Genomic DNA, 21655 nt, shown 5'->3' with positions numbered 1-21655 from the left:
TTGGCATAATATAGCTAGTTGACATTTTTGTCTGAACATTCAAGAAAAAGGCTTGATTGGTCTATTTACGATGTGAAAAAAATGTGATCTGATACCAATTTAATGATAATCTTCTCACCAAATTAGTAATTTTCATAATTATTATCCACCTAAAATTACCTTATTGCGGAAGTCGGAAGTAAAAAAAACACCATGATTGATGATAGCTATTCAAGTGGGAGGGAACGAAGGCCAAGTTAAACACACACTTCGCAACGGTAAGCTGCTGTCGATTTTCTTTTCTGTTTTATTCTGTGTCGTGTCTAATTTTAACTTCAGTAGGCACGTTCATTCTGTGGGGTTGGATTTGAAAATAGGTCGATAGATTAAGAGCTTTACTAACCCGGCAAAGGCTCCCTAAGCCTCTACTTTAGAAGGTAATTTCTTTAGACAGCAGCATAGCATCAGCTACAGTACCTAGCAAATTGAACAGTCGTTGTTGAGCAGCAGGTTCATTCATCAAGCAAATATGGAGTGGGCTAATCAATTATGTGTGAGTAATCAGTCGAAGTTAGAAAGAGCCGTTTTAAATCTGATTTGTGCCATTCGATTTGGCTTGATACAATTTTAGCTTTAAAGATGAACGAGAGCAAAGCCGATGAAATGCTAACCATTCTGGCTAACTAACGTTAGCTAGCAGTTGTTGGCTATTACTGTTTGCTAGGAATGACAAGGAGGAAGTGTGAACATGTGTAACTAGTTAGTTATGATAACAATAGTTTGCCAGGGTTTAACACTACCGTATCCACATAGGTCATAGCTAAGTAGCTAGCTAAGTTACAGGGTATTCAAATAGTTTAGTGGGGCCCCGCGTTAAACTAGCATTTGCTATTGATTAGTACTAGGTTAGCTAACGTTACTGTACATTGTTGGGTTTAACTAGAGCTTGCAAGAAATGCATTTCACTGTACTTGCACGTGACATTGAAACTTGAAACGGTTGTAACTAAGTTTCCAGCCAATTAGCGAACACTATTAGTAACCTAGCTGTTTGCTAACTAATAACAATCTGTCAATAGCTTTTGACAGCTGTCAAATGCCTTCTGTTCGCTGTTAGAGATACCACTCAGTTTGTCAATTTTAGTTCATTTACTAGACCTTGACAAATTTGCTAACTAGGTAACTGTTGAAAATATTGATTAATTTACAGAAAATGGTGTCTTTGGGGAAGTATTGACTTCATGCTAAATGCAGTCAGTCAGTGTTTTAGGCTACATTTGCATTATGGCCGTTGCCTGCCAGTTATTGCCATAACACAGAAATTAATGTAGGTTTACTGTTAGTTGATATTTCTTCACAAAGGGCTACAGATCTGCTTGCCATGATACAGTTACAGTTTATACCTACACTTTGGATGTAGGCAACACGTTTTATTCATGCGCCTCAATTCAATAAAATGTTAACTAGCATAACTATTTAGGTGTAACCTAAATATATTTCTCCAGCTTCTGAATCAGATTGACTGACCACTGCTCTTGCCTGAGTTCTAGCCAAGCTAGCGACTAATTAGTCAGCAATGACAGCTTCCCAGTAGCAAGGAGGCTAACATTGTGATTTTTTTTTTCTTCTGGTGAGAGCATGAGATTGGGAAGAGAGTATTGAGTTTAGTCCCAGGGAATTTGATGAGGGTCCTGTCAAATGAACCACCACAACACTGTAATTTACAAACTTGTCCAGCCAGTGTGGAGGGCAGCAACATTGTTATCAATGCCCGACCAGACAGACTCTCAACAGGCATTGTGCTTTCTGCACTATCTCTTTGGGAGCAGGGTGTGATAACATGGTAGTAATTTGTGCCATTTTTCTAGTACTCTGGTTGTTTTGTATGTCTAAATGATTTTTCATACTGTTAATACTTTTGATATCTATAAGACTACCTCATGCAGAAAAAAAGTAAGTACTAGAATTGGGTAAATGTTGATGGATGAAATAGTAAAGAGTCAATGCCCTGACCACTTACAGCATCATTTATATTGCATTATATCAACATGTGAGACCCATTGCCCAATCTCATCCTGAAGTGCTAAAGTTGGGTGTGGAATGGGGGTGTTAATCCAGTGAAATAAGAGACAAATGTTTTTAATTTTGCAGGAGCTTTGTTACTTTCAAGGCCTGCTACTTTGCAGTGTTGTTTTTTTAGTGCAGAGAACAGTCAGTTTGTTTCTTAGTGGGAAGATCCATCACATGAAGGTGGTGGATCAAGTGTGGTATTCAACAACAGGAAAGGGATAATGCTGCAGACTGAGATTCCGGGGACCAGAAACGACAGGTCCAGTCAGAGGCTGGATGATTAAGAAGGCCTATGTGCTGACTAGGAGGATTTTAACTTTTTTAGGGGTGGTCGACCAATGTGTTTTAACACAATGGACAATGTCTAATCGCATTTAAAAAAAACATCAAAGCTAAGTGTCCAAGTGATGAAGACTTCCTCCTATTTTGCCTGCACTTGCACTTCTACAGTTTCCTGTCTTCTTTGCAGATCCCTCTCCTTCTTGGAAAAATATACCTTAGTGCCTGTTTTTCATTCATTCTTTCACTCTCTCTCTCTCTCTCTCTCTCTTTCTCTTTCTCTTTCTCTTTCTCTTTCTCTTTCTTTCTCTCTCTCTCTCTCTTTCTCTCTCTCTCTTTCTTTCTCTCTCTCTCTCTTTCTCTCTCTCTTTCTCTCTCTCTCTTTCTCTCTCTCTCTTTCTTTCTCTCTCTCTCTTTCTCTCTCTCTCTCTTTCTCTCTCTCTCTCTTTCTTTCTCTCTCTCTTTCTTTCTTTCTCTCTTTCTTTCTTTCTCTCTTTCTCTCTCTCTTTCTCTCTCTCTTTCTTGCAGGAGAACCGGCAATTTGGATCCAAGATGACGGATTCTAAGTATTTCACCACTACCAAGAAAGGTCTGGCCCACTTTGACTTTCAAAAGTGAATTTTAAATATATATATATTTTTTTTACAGTATCAAAATTCATTCAGAGTTGCTGTTTTTAGGCTTCTCTTATCATATTAGTCATGACTTGATTTTAGGTCCTAATCTAAATGGTGTGTAGGCCTAATCAAAATATGGTAACAGGCTTCATGACCCCACTTATGGAAAGAGCCACCATGTGTTACAATGGTTGACTTAGAGAATGTTCTAGAAATGAATTGCTCCCAACAACATACTGTCACAAAAAATACATGTCAGGTTCAGGGTATTTGCAGCCAAGAGAGAGCAACAAAAGGAGTAGAAAACAGGGCTCAGCAGCAGCCTGGCTATGTGTGTTTGGCTGATGAAAGCAGGAATAGAACAGCTGAGGTTGTCCTCTAAATAAGATTAGGGCCTCAGGCTTTAGCACTCCTTAAGTTAGCCCTCCTGCTGTCCCTCTGGCTTTCCCTGGCTCTCTGTCTCGCTCTGCATCCTCTCTCACCTCTTCAAAAACAGCCCCCAAACAGCCAGCCAATCACTACCATTCAAACTGATATAGTTCTTATGAAGGAGACTTGTCTCTTCATGTCTGTTTGCCTTATATGATACATTGGAGTCAGAAGTGCTGTATAAGCATCCCTTCGCTTTGATTTATTGTCCGTCAGGCAGATCATCACTACTGTCTGTGTGTAGGTGTGAGGGAGGCTCATTAATGGGTTTTCTATCCTTGGAACCAGGGGGGAAGTTCTCAAGGTTAAGCCCTCAGACAGAGTGCTGTTAGAGAGTTAACACTCCTATCCAAGCCCAGAGAGAAGCTGAACTGATCTGTAGTGTTACCTGAGGACAGGCTGCACTGCGGAGAGGTTGAAGTCCAGCCTCTGCTCTGTCTGTGTTTGTCTTTGCACCTATTGCACATGCAGTGGTGGAAAAAGTACCCAATTGTCATACTTGAGTAAAAGTATAGATACCTTAATGAAAGTTACTCAAGTAAAAGTCACCCAGTAAAATACTATTTGAGTAAATGTCTAAAAGTATTTGGGTGCAAATATACTTAAGTATCAAAAGTAAAGTATACATTTCAAAACATTTTGTAAAAAGTACATTTTCTTTAGTAATGTAGTAAAGTAAAAGTTGTCAAATATAAAGTCAAGTACAGATACCCCCAAAAAACGACTTAAGTAAAAATATTTTAAAGTACTACTTAAGTACTTTACCCCACTGCCTACATGTACAGTAGGCCCTTCAAATAGAACAAGTCGGCAGATGTACATGGTTTGTTTAACTTTAAAAATATATAAATATACATTTTTTATTAACCCATCCACCACCACCCCCCTCTTCGGAGGACATCTTTTTTTTGTTTTTACAGCTTTTCTGCTACATATACATACATTTTACATACATGGTACTTTTATGTGCAATAATACATTACTGAACATGAGCTCTTTAATCCCACCCCTCAACCACTTTGTCCATCCCACCTATCACTATAGACCAGCCTCTATGGAGTGTTTAACCAAGCTTCGTCCAGTGTTTAAGCAATTCTAGGTCAACCGTATCTCTATAACAATACACGTGTTCCTGTCATGAATTGTAATCAAAGTAACAGTAGTGTGTGCAGTGCACCCTTCACTGACTGTTTATAATACACGCTCTGTTCTTGATCTAAAGAATTAAGCATGACTACTCCACGTACACACACTTTTGCTATCTGTTATAATGGTATGTTCTGTTTCCATCTGTGTAGGAGAGATCTTTGAGCTGAAAGCTGAGCTTAACAGCGATAAGAAGGAGAAGAAGAAGGAGGCTGTGAAGAAGGTCATTGCCTCCATGACCGTTGGGAAGGATGTCAGGTGAGTTGTGTTAGACCCGCGCTCGGGTTTCAACTCTGAACATGTGACAATGCGATGGATAGTCATGGCCCATACTAGAGGTCGACCGATTATGATATTTCAACACCGATACCGATTATTGGAGGACCAAAAAAATCCAATACCGATTAAACGACCGATTTTAAAATTAATTAATTAATAAAAAAATATGTATTTGTAATAATGACAATTTCAACAATACTGAATTAACACTTATTTTAACTTAATATAATATATCAATAAAATCAATTTAGCCTCAAATATAAAACGAAACATGTTCAATTTGGTTTAAATAATGTTAAAACTAAGTGTTGGAGAAGAAAGTAAAAGTGCAATATGTGCCATGTAAGAAAGCTAATGTTTAAGTTCCTTGCTCAGAACATGAGAACATATGAAAGCTGGTGGTTCCTTTTAACATGAGTCTTCAATATTCCCAGATAAGAAGTTTTAGGTTGTAGTTATTATAGGAATTATAGGACTATTTCTCTCTCTACCATTTGTATTTCATTAACCTTTGACTATTGGATGTTCTTATAGGCACTTTAGTATTGCCAGTGTAACAGTATAGCTTCCTTCCCTCTCCTCGCTCGAACCAGGAACACAACGACAACAGCCACCCTCAAAGCAGCGTTACCCATGCAGAGCAAGGGGAATAACTACTCCAAGTCTCAGAGCGAGTGACATTTGAAACGCTATTAGCGCACACCCCGCTAACTAGCTAGCCATTTCACATCGGTTACACCAGCCTAATCTCGTGAGTTGACAGGCTTTAAGCACAGCGAAGAGCTTCTGGCAAAACGCAGGAAAGTGCTGTTTGAATGAATGCTTACGAGCCTGCTGCTGCCTACCACCGCTCAGTCAGACTGCTCTATCAAATCATAGACTTAGTTATAACATAATAACACACAGAAATACGAGCCTTAGGTCATTAATATGGTCGAATCCGGAAACTATTACGTCGAAAACAAGACGTTTATTCTTTCAGTGAAATACGGAACCCGTCTGTATTTTATCTAACGGGTGGCATCCATAAGTCTAAATATTCCTGTTACATTGCACAACCTTCAATGTTATGTCATAATTACGTAAAATCCTGGCAAATTAGGTGGCCCAAACTATGGCATATACACTGACTCTGCGTGCAATGAATGCAAGAGAAGTGACACAATTTCACCTGCTTAATATTGCCTGCTAACCTGGATTTCTTTTAGCTAAATATTCAGGTTTAAAAATATATACTTCTGTGTATTAATTTTAAGAAAGGCATTGATGTTTATGGTTAGGTACACATTGGAGCAACGATACGCACCGCATCGATTATATGCAACGCAGGACACACTAGATAAACTAGTAATATCATCAACCATGTGTAGTTAACTAGTGATTATGATTGATTGATTTATTTTTTATAAGATAAGTTTAATGCTAGCTAGCAACTTACCTTGGCTTCTACTGCATTCGCGTAACAGGCAGGCTCCTCGTGGAGTGCAATGTAATCAGGTGGTTAGAGCGTTGGACTAGTTAACTGTAAGGTTGCAAGATTGAATCCCCCGAGCTGACAAGGTAAAAATCTGTCGTTCTGCCCCTGAACGAGGCAGTTAACCCACCGTTCCTAGGCAGTCATTGAAAATAAGAATGTGTTATTAACTGACTTGCCTAGTTAAATAAAGATTAAATAAAGGTGTAAAAAAAAAAAAAAAAACTTTTTTTTTTTTAAACGGCCAAATCGGTGTCCAAAAATTGAAACTTGAAATCGGCCCTAATTAATCGACCATTCCGATTAATCGGTCGACCTCTAGCCCATACTGGCTCTGCTGCCTCCATAGGGAATCTATATTTCATTAGAGTGGCTGCTGTCCTCCCCAGTGCCCTGTTTCCAGATGTGGTGAACTGCATGCAGACTGACAACCTGGAGCTGAAGAAGCTGGTCTACCTGTACCTGATGAACTATGCCAAGAGCCAGCCTGACATGGCCATCATGGCTGTCAACACCTTCGTCAAGGTAAAGCACAACACCAGGTCAGACAGACAGCACTGACCTATTGCACAAAATATTTGTCTCACTGTGAAGTGAGAGAACTGGGGTAGCTACATCTCAATACTCTTCAGTGTGTAAAACTAACATAGAGAGACTCTCCTCCCCTTTCAGGACTGTGAGGACGCTAACCCCCTGATCCGGGCCCTGGCTGTTCGTACTATGGGCTGCATCCGCGTGGACAAGATCACTGAATACCTGTGTGAGCCTCTGAGGAAGTGTCTGAAGGACGAGGACCCCTACGTGAGGAAGACTGCAGCCGTGTGCGTGGCCAAGCTCCATGACATCAACGCCCAGCTGGTGGAGGACCAGGGCTTCCTGGATACCCTCAAGGACCTCATCTCTGACTCCAACCCCATGGTGAGACTCCCACGGCAGGCTGACCAGACTGCTAGACTACCTCCCCCTGGGCTAGACTACTGGCTCTAGGGCTGTAGTACTATTTGTCACGAATGGGAGGTTTAACCCAGTATAGAAAAAAGGGTACTTGCGGTATCAGATTTGTATCGCTGTTTGGAAATGAATTCCTTCCGTCATCTCATTGCTGCCTACTAGGTTATGTGTTCTTGCAGTCTAACTTACCCTCTCCTTCTGTCAGGTGGTAGCGAATGCCGTGGCAGCCCTGTCTGAGATTGCAGAGTCCCACCCCAACAGCAACCTGCTGGACCTGAACCCCCAGTCCATCAACAAGCTGCTGACGGCCCTCAACGAGTGCACAGAGTGGGGTCAGATCTTCATCCTGGACTGCCTGGCCAACTACACCCCCCGTGACGACCGCGAGTCCCAGAGGTCAGAAAGCACAGGATGCCACCTCATTCATTACACTATCTATGACGCACTGATTCTCCCTGTCAGTTTCCACATCATCTGCTGTATATGAAGTGTAATGGAAATCAATTTCCCCATAATCTGTACTCATCCCTTGTCTCACTTCTGACCTTTTCTCCCTCCCGCTGTAGTATCTGTGAGCGGGTGACCCCCCGTCTGTCCCATGCCAACTCTGCGGTGGTGCTGTCGGCGGTCAAGGTGCTGATGAAGTTCATGGAGATGCTTCCTAAGGACCTGGACTACTATGGCACCCTGCTGAAGAAGCTGGCCCCGCCTCTGGTCACCCTGCTTTCTGCAGAGCCTGAGCTGCAGTATGTGGCCCTGAGGAACATCAACCTCATCGTACAGAAACGGTAGGAAGGCCTGGGGATAACAGAAATTAGTCACAGATAATTTCAGCTGTTCATTTTGTGCAGTCCAAATGGCACTCTATTCCGTATATAGTGTGCTACCTGGGCCCTGGTCAAAAGTAGTGCACTCTATAGGGATTAGGGTGCCATTTGGGACCCTACCAGTGCTTCCTCAGCACATTCAAAGTATTTAATGTGTTGGCTGTATTCTACTAATTTATTGAAAATGCTAGTTACTTTTCTTTTGATATCGACTGTACCTGTTTCTCTGTGCAGCCCAGAGATCCTGAAGCATGAGATGAAGGTGTTCTTTGTGAAGTACAACGACCCCATCTATGTCAAGCTGGAGAAACTGGACATCATGATCCGCCTGGCGTCTCAAGCCAACATCGCCCAGGTGAACCACACACACACCACAATCTCATTACAGTTAGAACATTTCTTCCAATGGAAGCCATGATGTTTGATTGTAAGTAACATTTGGTAGGTAACATGGACAAGCAGTAACGTGTGATTCCTAGACAACATAAAAGTCAGTATCAGTGACCTCATGCTGGGGGTTTCATAGGTGCTGGCAGAGCTGAAGGAGTATGCCACTGAGGTGGATGTGGACTTTGTGCGGAAGGCAGTCCGAGCCATCGGCCGCTGTGCCATCAAAGTGGAGGTGAGAGCGAGGAGATGATGGAACGCTGTCATGATATACTGTACACGGGTCATATACTGTAGTATAATGTTTCAAGTCGAGTACAACAAACTGTCAAGCTAACTGTAGTGTTTTTACTGCTAGCCTTATGACTGTGTCATGAGTTTACTGCAGCATGTGTAGTATAAATGTCTATGAAAGGTTGGGGCTTTTTCATGCATCTGGTAACAAAAGCCTGAATAATGCCAATTGTTACTGTAGTGTCTCCCTTGACTGCTCTGTGTTTGGCTGACAGCCTCTCTTCTGTCTATCTGTCAGCAATCAGCAGAGCGCTGTGTGAGCACCCTGCTGGACCTAATCCAGACCAAGGTCAACTATGTGGTGCAGGAGGCCATCGTGGTCATCAAGGACATTTTCCGCAAGTACCCCAACAAGTAGGTCACCTGTTGATGGCCCCATGTCAGGTCTAGGCCTGGTTATAACACAGTGGCATAGGGCTCTGGTCAAAAGTAGCACACTACAGTGCATTCGGAAAGTATTCCGACTTTTTCCACATTTTGTTACGTTACAGCTTTATTTTAAACTGGATTAGATGTTGTTTTCACATCAAATCTAAACACAATACCCCATAATGACAAAGCAAAAACGGGTAATAGAATGTTGCAATTTTTTTATATATTTTTTTGTCACACATTTACAGAAGTATTCAGACCCTTTACTCAGTACTTTGTTGAAGCACCTTTGGCAGTGATTACAGCCTCGAGTCTTCTTGGGTATGACGCTACAAGCTTGGCACACCTGTATTTGGGGAGTTTTTCTGCAGATCCTCTCAAGTTCTGTCAGGTTGGATGGGGAGCGTCGCTGCACAACTATTTTCAGGTCTCTCCGGGTTCAAGTCCGGGCTCTGACTGGGCCACTCAAGGACATGCCGAGACATGGCTTGGCTGTGTGCTTAGGGTCGTTGTCCTGTTGGAAGGTGAACCTGCGCCCCAGTCTCATTAAGGATCTCTCTGTACTTTGCTCTGTTCATCTTTCCCTCGATCCTGACTAGTCTCCCAGTCCCTGCCGCTGAAAAACATCCCCACAGCATGATGGTGCCAGGTTTCCTCCAGATGTGACGCTTGGCATTCAGGCCAAATAGTTCAATCTTGGTTTCATCAGGACTCTAGGTAGAGCCTTGCTGGTTCCAGCTGTCTTGAATTTAAGAATGATGGAGGCCACTGTGTTCTTGGGACCTTCAATGCTGCAGAAATCTCTTGGTACCCTTCCCCAGATCTGTGTTTCAACACAATCCTGCCTCAGAGCTCTACAGACAATTCTTTTGACCTCGTGGCTTTGTTTTTGCTCTGACATGTACTGTCAACTGTGGGACCTTATAGACAGGTGTGTGCCTTTCCAAATGATTTCCAATCAATTTAATTTACCACAGGTGGACTCCAAAGTGGAGGGCATATTAACTTAATCACTACTTGTATGTGTGAGAGGTATTGACATGTTGAATGCACCAAGCTGTTTGTTTGAACTACTGGCACACAACTCGGGCACCCATAAACACCCCACAAGACATGCCACCAGAGGTCTCTTCACAGTCCCCCAAGTCCAGAACAGACTACATGCTGTAGAGCCATGACTACATGGAACTCTATTCCACATCAAGTAAAAAAATACACCTTATGGAACAGCGGCAACTGAAAAGCAACACAAACATGCAGTGGGAAGAAAAATAATGTGAACCCTTTGGAATTACCTGGGTTTCTGCATAAATTGGGCATTAAATTTGATCTGATCTTCATCTGTCACAACAATAGACAGTGTGCTTAAACTAATAACACACAAATTATTGTACTTTTCTTGTCTATATTGAATACATAGTTTGGGAAAGTATGTGATCCCCCTAGGCTAATGACTTCTCCAAAAGCTAATTGGAGTCAGCTAACCTGGAGTCCAATCAATGAGACGAGATTGGAGATGGTTAGAGCTGCCCTGCCCTATATAAAAAATAAATAAAACATTAAAAAAAAAATTAAAAAAAACTTTGCTATTCACAAAGCGTTGCCTGATGTGAACCATGCCTTGAACAAAAGAGAACTCAGGAGACCCAAGATTAAGAGTTGTTGACTTGCATAGAGCTGGAAAGGGTTACCAAAGTATTTCTAAAAGCCTTGGTGTTCATCAGTCCACGGTAAGACAAATTGTTCATCAATGGAGAAAGTTCAGCACTGTTGCTACTTTCCCTAGAAGTGGCCGTCCTGCAAAGATGACTGCAAGAGCACAGCACATAATGCTCAATGAGGTGAATAAGAATCCTAGAGTGTCAGCTAAAGACTTACAGAAATCTCTGGAACATGCTAACATCTCTGTTGACGAGTCTACGATACGTAAAACACTAAACAAGAATGGTGTTCATGGGAGGACACCACGGAAGAAGCCACTGCTGTCCAAACAAATAAAACATTGCTGCATGTCTGAAGTTTGCAAAAGGGCACCTGGATGTTCCATAGCGCTATTGGACAAATATTCTGTGGACAAATGGAAAAGTTGAGTTGTTTGAAAGGAACACACAACACTGTGTGGAGAAAGGCACAGTACACCAACATCAAAACTTCATCCCAACGGTAAAGTATGGTGGAGGGAGCATCATGGTTTGGGGCTGCCTCAGGGCCTGGACAGCTTGCTATCATCGACGGAAAAATGAATTCCTAAGTTTATCAAGACATTTTTCAGGAGAATGTTAGGCTATCTGTCCGCCAATTGAAGCTCAACAGAAGTTTTGGGTGATGCAACAGGACAACAACACAAAGTAAATCAACAACAGAAGAAAATACGCCTTCTGGAGTGGCCCAGTCAGAGTCCTGACCTCATCCCGATTTGAGATGCTGTGGCATGACCTCAAGCAGTTCACACCAGACATCCCAATAATATTACTGAACTGAAACAGGTTTTAAGAGGAATGGTCCAAAAATCCTCCTGACCGTGGTGAAGGTCTTATCCGCAACTACAGAAAACGTTTGTTTGAGGTTAATGTTGCCGAAGGAGGGTCAACCAGTTATTAAATCCAAGGGTTCACATACTTTTCCCACCCTGCACTGTGAATGTTTACACAGTGTGTTCAATAAAGACATGAAAATGTATAATTGTTTGTGTTATTAGTTTTAAGCAGTCTGTGTTTGTCTACTGTTGTGATCTAGATGAAGATCAGGACCAATTTATGCAGAAATCCAGGTAATTCAAAGGGTTCACATACTTTTTCTTGCCACTGTTGGGACAGACACATGCATAGAAACGTACACATTTTGTGTTGTAGAGTAGGGGCCTGAGGGCACACACTTAATGTGTTGTGAATGTATTCTAATGTTTTCAATTGTATAGCTACCTTAATTTTGCTGGACCCCAGGAAGAGTAGCAGCTGTCTTGGCAGCAGCTAATGGGGATCCTTAATAAATACAAATAAAGTTGTAGAAACATCTCAAGGATGATCAATGGAAATGGGTTGCTCAATTTCAAGTCTCATATCAAAGGGTCTGAATACTTATGTAAATAAGGTATTTGTTTTTTTAATTTTATATTTGCAAAAATGTCAACCTGTGGGATGAACATGAGGCGCAATCCTAGCAATCCAGTTCGTGTTTTGTTTTCCTATGAATGGATTTTCAAATGGTTTAGAAGTGAATGACTTTGATGGAAGAGGCACTGCATATATCACAATTTTAATGAATCAGTGAATGAGTCTACTCAGGAAGCCAGTACAGTTCTAAATAGGCTTGTTATTTTTCTGTGGGTGAGGTGTTTACTGGTAAACCATTCCATCTATCAAAATGGATTGTCTGTCAAAATTTCACAGCCATATCAGTAGTGTTCAAGGCAATCAGGGATATAGTGCTGTAGTAAACCAACCATGGACGATTGTGATGGAGATTGATATTCAATTAGTCATATAGAGGCTGTATTGCATATCAGCAGAGCTTGCCATGCTTGTTAAAATGGCCTATGCTCTCCCGTTGTCACTTAGTATGCTCTGTTTGTGTTAACGCAAGCAAATGCATTCGTACTTACACATATTCGCACCCACACACCCTGGAGCACTGTCTGTTCCAGCTCACTGCCCCCAGATCACATTTCCTTGGTCTGGAAGAGGCAGGGAGAAAGCTCATTACCATGACACAGGGTTTTCTGCTTGACTTTCATTGTGAAAGGTATGAAGATAAGCTTTTGAGGCGAGTGAACGCTCCTCTAACCTCTCCCACACATGCAGGGTGTCGGTCCTTGAGAATGGCGTAGCACTGAAACCCTTCCCCAGATAACTCCCAAGCAGTCCCAGTCAGAGAAGAGGACAGGCTGAGGCAGTCACAGCTTGACTCCGGCTCTATCTAGGCCCAGGAGACTGGATCCATATGCTGCACAGACAAACAGACCGTCAGAAACGTATACCCTTAGGCAGCCCAGTCCACGTTGCCCTGTGCTTAAGTTACTGTACTGCTGTTTCCTGACCATGGTTTTACAGCCATGAGTCACTCAGTGAACCTTCATTCGCGTCTCAATTAGCTGGTGAAATGGATTATTGCATGCTATTTGGTCTTTCTTTGCTTTGCCGTCTTTTTAATTGTTAAATAGGGAATCATTTAAATTTATTCTGAAGACATTGCGTTCCCTCTCTTAGTTTGTCAGCTAAATGTAATTCAGAAAATAACACAGTTCATCCAGCATAAAGTTTGGTAATTGTGTTAAGAGGGCCCACAAATATTTTGTATGATGTGCAGTCATGTAAATATTCACAGGCACACAATACAAATATGCTAGAATTTAGTGAAGTGACAGTTCAGAAGCTGTGAAGTTTCTGTTAGTCTTCGCAACAGCACTAACAGATTGTGTTGCGTTGCCATTTGAATGTTTTTTATTATTTTTTTACTGGCGCTAGGCTACCTGCCGCCTCCTTGCCCTCGCATTACTGCTCCAGCACATCCTGTTTTAAATGCTATGTTGGCATTTAACCAATTTCCCCATTTGGGACTAATGAAGTACTACAACTATTTGTAGTCCCCTTTTGAAAATGTTTTTTTATCTGTTATTTCCTGACCGTGGTATCTGTTCCCAGGTATGAGAGTGTGATCGCGACGCTGTGTGAGAACCTGGACTCTCTGGATGAGCCAGAGGCACGGGCGGCCATGATCTGGATCGTAGGAGAGTATGCTGAGAGGATTGACAACGCTGATGAGCTGCTGGAGAGCTTTCTGGAGGGCTTCCACGACGAGAGCACCCAGGTCTGACACTCACACATGGCTTTTGTCCCAAATGGCACCCTATTCCCTGTATGGGCACCCTATTCCCTGTATGCCAAAAGTAGTGCACTACATGGGTAATAGGGTGAAATTTGGGACACAGACAAGATTCCATTTACCTCTCACTATCTAAACAGGGATTCAATGGAACCATTCTGTGTACACTGGAAGAGATTGGGGGGGGGGGGTCTGCATTTAGCAGCCTATACGCAGATATGCAGAGAGTAGGCCTATACTTGACTGGCCACTCTGTTCTTTCATGTGATAACTGTTTTGGCTCGAGAGACAGCAGCAGGTCTGTGCAAATGCTGACTGGCTGTTTATGGAACGCTGAAAGGCACTGCTTGTGAAAGAGCATTGATTTGATTTACTTTAGGAATTCAACCTGTTTGTGAGGAAAATAAAACTGAAGAATTCTGGAGAGACATTTAAATGCCTAGTTGTTGTTTCCTAAAAACGTCATCATCTAAACAGAGTCCAGATGATGATGTAAAAAACACAACACTTTAATTTGAGCACTTCAGTAACAATTGAAGTATCGAGCGGTTGGTATTCATTTACATATTTTCCTCAGTTGCTCTGTGTATACAGAGTAGTCTTTGTTAGGTGTGCAAATGTTTTGTACATAGGGCTTTTTTGTACTGTATGCACAGTGGGGCAAAAAAGTATTTAGTCAGTAACCAATTGTGCAAGTTCTCCCACTTAAAAAGATGAGAGGCCTGTAATTTTCATCATAGGTACACTACAACCATGACAGACAAACTGAGAGAAAAAAATCCATAAAATCACATTGTAAGATTTTTTATGAATTTATTTGCAAATTATGGTGGAAAATAAGTATTTGGTCAATAACAAAAGTTTATCTCAATACTTTGTCATTGCCAACAAAGGGTATATAACAGAGGTCAAAAGTTTTCTGTAAGTCTTTCACACACTGTTGCTGGTATTTTGGCACATTCCTCAATGCAGATCTCCTCTAGAGCAGTGATGTTTTGGGGCTGTTGCTGGGCAACACGGACTTTCAACTCCATCCAAAGATTTTCTATGGGGTTGAGATCTGGAGACTGGCTAGGCCACTCCAGGACCTTGAAATGCTTCTTACGAAGCCACTCCTTCGTTCCCCGGGCGGTGTGTTTGGGATCATTGTCATGCTGAAAGACCCAGCCACGTTTCATCTTCAATGCCCTTGCTGATGGAAGGAGGTTTTCACTCAATCTCACGATACATGGCCCCATTCATTCTTTCCTTTACACGGATCAGTCGTCCTGGTCCCTTTGCAGAAAAACAGCCCCAAAGCATGATGTTTCCACCCCCATGCTTCACAGTAGGTATGGTGTTCTTTGGATGCAACTCAACATTCTTTGTCCTCCAAACACGACGAGTTGAGTTTTTACCAAAAAGTTCTATTTTGGTTTCATCTGACCATATGACATTCTCCCAATCTTCTTCTGGATCATCCAAATGCTCTCTAGCAAACTTCAGATGGGCCTGGACATGTACTGGCTTAAGCAGGGGGACACGTCTGGCACTGCAGGATTTGAGTCCCTGGCGGCGTAGTGTGTTACTGATGGTAGGCTTTGTTACTTTGGTCCCAGCTCTCTGCAGGTCATTCCCTAGGTCCCCCCGTGTGGTTCTGGGATTTTTGCTCACCGTTCTTGTGATCATTTTGACCCCACGGGGTGAGGTCTTGCGTGGAGCCCCAGATCGAGGGAGATTATCAGTGTGTCTTCCATTTCCTAATAATTGCTCCCTCAGTTGATTTCTTCAAACCAAGCTGCTTACCTATTGCAGATTCAGTCTTCCCAGCCTGGTGCAGGTCTACAATTTTGTTTCTGGTGTCCTTTGACAGCTCTTTGGTCTTGGCCATAGTGGAGTTTGGAGTGTGACTGTTTGAGGTTGTGGACAGGTGTCTTTTATACTGATAACAAGTTCAAACAGGTGCCATTAATACAGGTAACGAGTGGAAGACAGAGGAGACCCTTAAAGAAGAAGTTACAGGTCTGTGAGAGCCAGAAATCTTGCTTGTTTGTAGGTGACCAAATACTTATTTTCCACCATAATTTGCAAATAAATTAATTAAAAATCCTACAATGTGGTTTACTGTATTATTTTTTTTCTCATTTTGTCTGTCATAGTTGAAGTGTACCTATGATGAAAATTACAGGCCTCTTTCATCTTTTTAAGTGGGAGAACTTGCACAATTGGTGGCTGACTAAATACTTTTTTGCCCCACTGTATGTAGCTATGAGCTGAGTTGATGTGAGTTTAACCTGGTCTTGTCTCCTCTGGGTTCCCAGGTGCAGCTGCAGCTGCTGACAGCCATAGTGAAGCTGTTCCTGAAGAAACCCACTGAGACCCAGGAGCTGGTGCAGCAGGTGCTCAGCCTGGCCACACAGGTGAGTGCCCCGGGACACATACAAAGACAGTGAACAGCTTGGATCTAATTAACAAATCTCACAACAGCACTCCTTATGCCAGGGCCTGCAGGCCGTGTCAGATGTCACTCCAACCGCCCAATAGAAGAACAGAAACCAGCATGTTATCATTGTCTTGTCTTAGAATTGCTCAAATTAAGTTGGAGAGGTGGGACGTGTGTAGTCCAATCTTTCAACAGCTAGGGTACCCCATTCCCAGAAAGTGTGGAACACCTCCAAGTGTTATCCTAAATAGGCCAATCAGCCAAGCAACACAACAGGAAGAAGGGAAGGTCAAAAATAAGAAGGATTAAGAGTTTGATTGTATTCTGCTCAAAGGCATTGGGAACAACCCAGTTTAAAAGTGGGCTGTGATCTAAATACTTGTAGCCTTTCATTGGTCTAGTTACTGTGGGATGTGCTTGACTGAACATGACAACAAGGGCACATTAGTTATTATATATGGGTGTTATTAGTTTCTCTGTTTTGCAGAGTGTTTTATGAGTAGTTAATCTCCCTCCACAGACTCCTCAGACTGTCTAACTTTGGAGTTTAGTTTCAACACTGCCAGGAAGCTACCAGGACCAGAAATATTAAATATTTTCCCCACGTTCTAGTTTTATGCCCTTGTTCCTCATGTCTTACTTCTAAGACTTTCTTATGCTGTTCCCTAGGATTGTCTTATTGTTATTGACTGACTTACAGACTGGGTAAATTATTCTAACTCTACCCCTCAGGGAACCGAACCTAAACTGACCCTTGGATTATTTGCTTAGTATCTGACTTGACATGAGTGAGAAGAACAGACTGAGTAGCAGAGAGAAGAGTCTGAAGCAGCAGTTAGTATTTATTATGCACCACATCAGTCATCCTGTCTATCTGTTGTCTGCAGGACTCTGACAATCCGGACCTGCGAGACCGTGGCTACATCTACTGGCGCCTGCTCTCCACTGACCCCGTGGCTGCCAAGGAGGTGGTACTGGCCGAGAAGCCCCTGATCTCGGAGGAGACCGACCTGATTGAGCCCACCCTGCTGGAGGAGCTCATCTGCCACATCGGCACACTGGCTTCCGTCTACCATAAACCCCCCAGCGCCTTCGTGGAGGGCAGCCGCGGTGTGATGCACAAGAGGCTCCCTGCCCGCACTGGATCGTGAGTCTCATACACACGGATCACTTAGGGCCCACTTGATGTGACCCAGAGCAGTCAGATAGATCTCGTATGAGGCTGTGTTCCAAGCAGACATCAAGTGCAGCCCACTGCACAGAGCAGATTAAGTTTACTGACATTTTAATTGTTATTTTCATTAGATTTAAGATGTGCCGGTGGTGTTCCCTAAAATTACTTTAGGATCAATTTTAAGCAGGTTTGGTTTATTGAATAGAGTTCCAGATAATTTAGCTTGGCTTGGACTAGGCCTATATGCATTTTGGCACAAAACACTGCATTTATGAATTCAAACAAGGTTAAACAAGTTAAAAAAAACTTCTTAAATGCCCATTTTTTTTTATTGTGTGAATCTTAGTTCTCTCTAACTCCCTCTGTCCTTGTGTCTCCATCCCCCAGAGGAGAGAGTATGGAGAGCCCCGACGTGGGCACTGCTGCTGGGAGCTCTGCCCCTGAGGCTGCTCCCTCTATCATCCCCTCCCAGGGAGACCTCCTGGGGGACCTTCTCAACCTGGACATGGCACCCCCCACCACCAGCGGCCCCCCACCCCCCACCACCGGCATGCAGATGGGGGGCATGGACCTCCTGGGTGGAGGTCTGGACAGCCTGGTAGGTATTTCACACAGTGTAGACCCCTATGCTGCTACCCCTGGTCAACCAGTGAACCCTTTCTGGGTCAAATGGTCTCTGCAAACAGTAATTATAGCCAGAGGTTACGGTTATTATACCCCCCCTCTCTTTTTCCCCCAAATTCTTCTCTTTTCTATTTTTGACTGAGTTTTCCTCTGTTTATTTGATGCCACACCTGCAGATGGGGGATGAGTCTGAACCGGTAACTACATGGAGGGAGAGGGCATAGCTCTATAGTCACACATCACATTATATCATCATTAGTTAGATGTAGTAGCTCACTTTTATTGCTGTATCTACAAATATATACTATACGTATCATACTGTGTGCTGTATTCACCTCTTCAATATTCTTTCTCTGTGCTTCATGCATCCTGATTGTTACATGTCAATGAAAACATCTGACAACCCTACATTATCCTGCCATCAGCCCCACGTTCCCCCGCGGACGGACACTCCTCGCTCTCCGTCACCTCAGCCCCCGTCGCCAGTGTACACCCACACTGACTACACCAACACTGACTACAGTCACACTGACAGTCCTCCTGACCACAGCCCTACTGAGCACAGCCCCCCTGCAGAGGTTGGTTGAGGGGCATCAGTAGAGGCTGCTAAACAATCTAGACTAGAGTCCCCCTCTGGTACCCTGTGCTTCACTGTGACCTCTCACCGTCTTTAGCAGCAGTGTCACTGTCTATTTCCTCTTGTCTCAACATGTTTCTTTCAGGCCTCTGAAACTCTTGTAGGTCCTGTTCTTATTGTGTTTGTTGTTCCAAAAGCCCTTACTTACTTTAGCTAGATAGCTGTATTTATCATTTGTTGATTTTTACATGCTACTCTAGACTTTTGCTCTGCTCTCTTCATGAAATGTTTGGGAGTAATATGTATTTCAATACTGAATTCTCTGTGAAACCACCTAACGGACCGCTGTGCTGGCAAACAGTTGGCGTTTAGTTTCAGAGGGATGTCAGAATGAACCTGAATACATGATGCTCGTTCTGCGCTCTTCAATCTCCCTCCTTTCATCCACAGTTATAGAACACTGTTATATTGTCTCTGCTCTCAACCACTCATCACCCCCCCCCCCCCCCCCTCCCTCCTTCAGTCTTCCTCTAGCATCTCCCTCTCAACGTGCTGGGAATAAGGTGTAACATTGTAGTAATTTAAAAGCTGAACCTCTCTCTCTCCCCCCTCAGCTTGGAGGAGATATTGGTGGGAGTCCTGCGGTAAGTCTACTTGCCTGGTTGTTTAAACATACACATTTTCAAGGTTGATATTTCAGTGGCGTTTTTGGATGCTCAGGTCTTACATGTTAAACATCGTCTCTCATCCACAGATGGGGGCAGGTTTTGGGGCGGCTCCTGCTGTGATGCCAGCCTCGCTCAATGCCCCAGTGGGGGGTGGCCTAGGAGACCTGTTTGACCTGGGAGGTGGGGTTGGCATGCCGATGGGAGCATATATTCCTCCCAAAATAGTAAGTCTCTCTGTACAGTATTAGTATGATAGTATATTATTGCAGTGTCAGATTAGAATGCAGAATAGAATAAGTGTTTTGTATTTATATGATGGCCTTGTCCTCTGCAACAAGCAGTTAGATGGATATAGCTGCTATATGATACTGCTGCAGTGCTGTAGAGGCGTTCTGATGGCGTCCTGTGTCTTCAGGTGTGGCTCCCGGCCATGAAGGCTAAAGGTCTGGAGATTTCTGGGACCTTCGCTCGGCGTGCTGGAGTCATCCAGATGGAGCTGATCCTCACCAACAAGGCCATGAGCATCATGACTGACTTCGCCATCCAGTTCAACAGGAACAGGTGAGAGGACCATACTGTGACTGATGTGAGCTCACATTCTGAATGATTGTCATTGAACCCATCCATCTCTGGTCTGAATGTGATTTCCTCTTGGGTGGTTTCTGGTTCTGACTTGGACTCATCTTTCTCTAGTTTTGGCCTGGCCCCTGCCGGCCCTCTCCAGGTCCTTACCCCTCTCGGCCCAAACCAGACAATTGAAGTCAGCCTCCCCCTCAGCACTGTCGGGCCAGTCATGAAGATGGACCCTCTCAACAACCTGCAGGTAACCTTCCCACAACGTTAATTGTACAGGATGTTTCAGAAAACTAGGCTGCTGAAGAGTTAATTGTTTTAAATGTCAGTTTGACATATTGTTACCACATGTGATGTCAGCTTTGGCCTTGACATACAGTGGCTTCAAAGTATTCACACCCCTTGACTTTTTCCACATTTTGTTGTTACAGCCTGAATTTAAATGGGTTACATTGAGATTTTGTGTCACTGGCCTACACGCAATACCCCATAATGTCAAAGTGGAGTTATGTTTTTAGTAATGTTTACAAATTAATTAAATGAAATGCTTAAATGTCTTGAGTCAATAAAAATTCAACCCCTTTGTTATGGCAAGCCACATAATAAGTTAATAACTCACTCTGTGTGCAATAATAGTGTTTAACATGATTTATGAATGACTACCTTATCTCTGTACCCCACACATACATTTATCTGTAAGGTCCCTCAGTCGAGCAGTGAAATTCAACCATAGAGACCAGGGAGCTTTTCGAATGTCTCGCAAAGAAGGGCACCTATTGGTACATGTTTTTTTTAAAGGACATTCTAAATCCTTTTGAGCATGGTGAAGTTAATAATAACACTTTGAATGGTGTATCAATACACTCAGTCCCTACAAAGATACAGGCGTCCTTAACTCAGTTGCTGTAGAGGAAGGAAACCGCTCAGGGATTTCACTGAGGCCAATGGTGACTTTTTATAACAGTTATAAAGTTTAATGGCTGTAATAGGAGAACTAAGGGTGGATCAACAAAATTGTAGTTACTCCACAATACTAACCTATGACTGAGTGAAAAGAAGAAAGCCTGTACAGCAGGGGTGTCAAAGTCAAATGGACGGAGGGCCAAATAAAAAATTTAGCTACAAGCCGAGGGCCGGACTGTTCGAATGTTCATTGAAAATTTTTTAAATGACGCATATAGTCTAGTGAACCTAATTGAACCTACTGAAAACCTAACAAATATATTCCAATATGATCAGATAAATAAAGCAATATTTTCTTATGGCTCTGTCAGTAATCTTTAATTTTCAACAGACACAAAAGACAAATTTCCTTTATATAAAAATCCCCATAACATGAACATTAAATGAAAGAAACCGGTATTCAAGGCACCATCAGTAGCCTATATTTTCTATTTTAGCAAAAGTGGGCTAAATTTACTTCAAAGAAAAAAACAATAATAGCAATTTTCTATCATCCACTCAACTGAAATATTTTTAAAATATAATTGGATTGAAATACAATAAAATAAAGTGCAAAAATCTATTAATCAAAAACAACACTTTGTTTAAGGAGAAGTAACATGCAGTGAAAACAAATATTAAACTTTAACTTTTAAACTTGAACTGAGTAAAAACTCTAAATATGTGATTGCACAGTAATGTTCACTTGTTTGAGGTTGAGGGTGATACTTGGTGGTGTCCCATCTTTTCC

At 42.6% G+C, this 21655-nt stretch overlaps 1 protein-coding gene across 5 annotated transcripts in view; it reads left to right on the top strand.

Moving 5' to 3' along the window:
• The first annotated feature begins 166 nt into the window (after positions 1 to 166).
• Positions 167 to 21655, top strand: part of ap1b1 (adaptor related protein complex 1 subunit beta 1) — a 46127-nt gene continuing 24638 nt past the window's right edge. Inside the window, exons 1-20 of one of the 5 annotated variants that reach the window (XM_055887065.1) lie at positions 443 to 532; positions 2856 to 2916; positions 4672 to 4777; positions 6662 to 6797; positions 6945 to 7190; positions 7429 to 7619; positions 7790 to 8011; positions 8285 to 8405; positions 8577 to 8672; positions 8970 to 9085; positions 13744 to 13909; positions 16225 to 16323; positions 17234 to 17493; positions 17908 to 18118; positions 18321 to 18341; positions 18570 to 18722; positions 19336 to 19365; positions 19476 to 19613; positions 19805 to 19950; positions 20083 to 20212. In XM_055887065.1, the coding sequence (XP_055743040.1) occupies positions 509 to 532; positions 2856 to 2916; positions 4672 to 4777; positions 6662 to 6797; positions 6945 to 7190; positions 7429 to 7619; positions 7790 to 8011; positions 8285 to 8405; positions 8577 to 8672; positions 8970 to 9085; positions 13744 to 13909; positions 16225 to 16323; positions 17234 to 17493; positions 17908 to 18118; positions 18321 to 18341; positions 18570 to 18722; positions 19336 to 19365; positions 19476 to 19613; positions 19805 to 19950; positions 20083 to 20212 (2673 nt within the window). In that variant the 5' untranslated portion in view covers positions 443 to 508. Of the gene's footprint in view, positions 258 to 305; positions 417 to 442; positions 533 to 2855; positions 2917 to 4671; positions 4778 to 6661; positions 6798 to 6944; positions 7191 to 7428; positions 7620 to 7789; positions 8012 to 8284; positions 8406 to 8576; positions 8673 to 8969; positions 9086 to 13743; positions 13910 to 16224; positions 16324 to 17233; positions 17494 to 17907; positions 18119 to 18320; positions 18342 to 18569; positions 18723 to 19335; positions 19366 to 19475; positions 19614 to 19804; positions 19951 to 20082; positions 20213 to 21655 lie in introns of those variants that run through there. The other 4 variants (XM_055887063.1, XM_055887064.1, XM_055887061.1 and 1 more) reach the window with 4 other exon arrangements.

This window comes from Salvelinus fontinalis, chromosome 28, assembly GCF_029448725.1.
Source record: "Salvelinus fontinalis isolate EN_2023a chromosome 28, ASM2944872v1, whole genome shotgun sequence".
Lineage (NCBI taxonomy): Eukaryota > Metazoa > Chordata > Actinopteri > Salmoniformes > Salmonidae > Salvelinus > Salvelinus fontinalis.
This window is presented reverse-complemented; position numbering and strand designations above follow the sequence as displayed.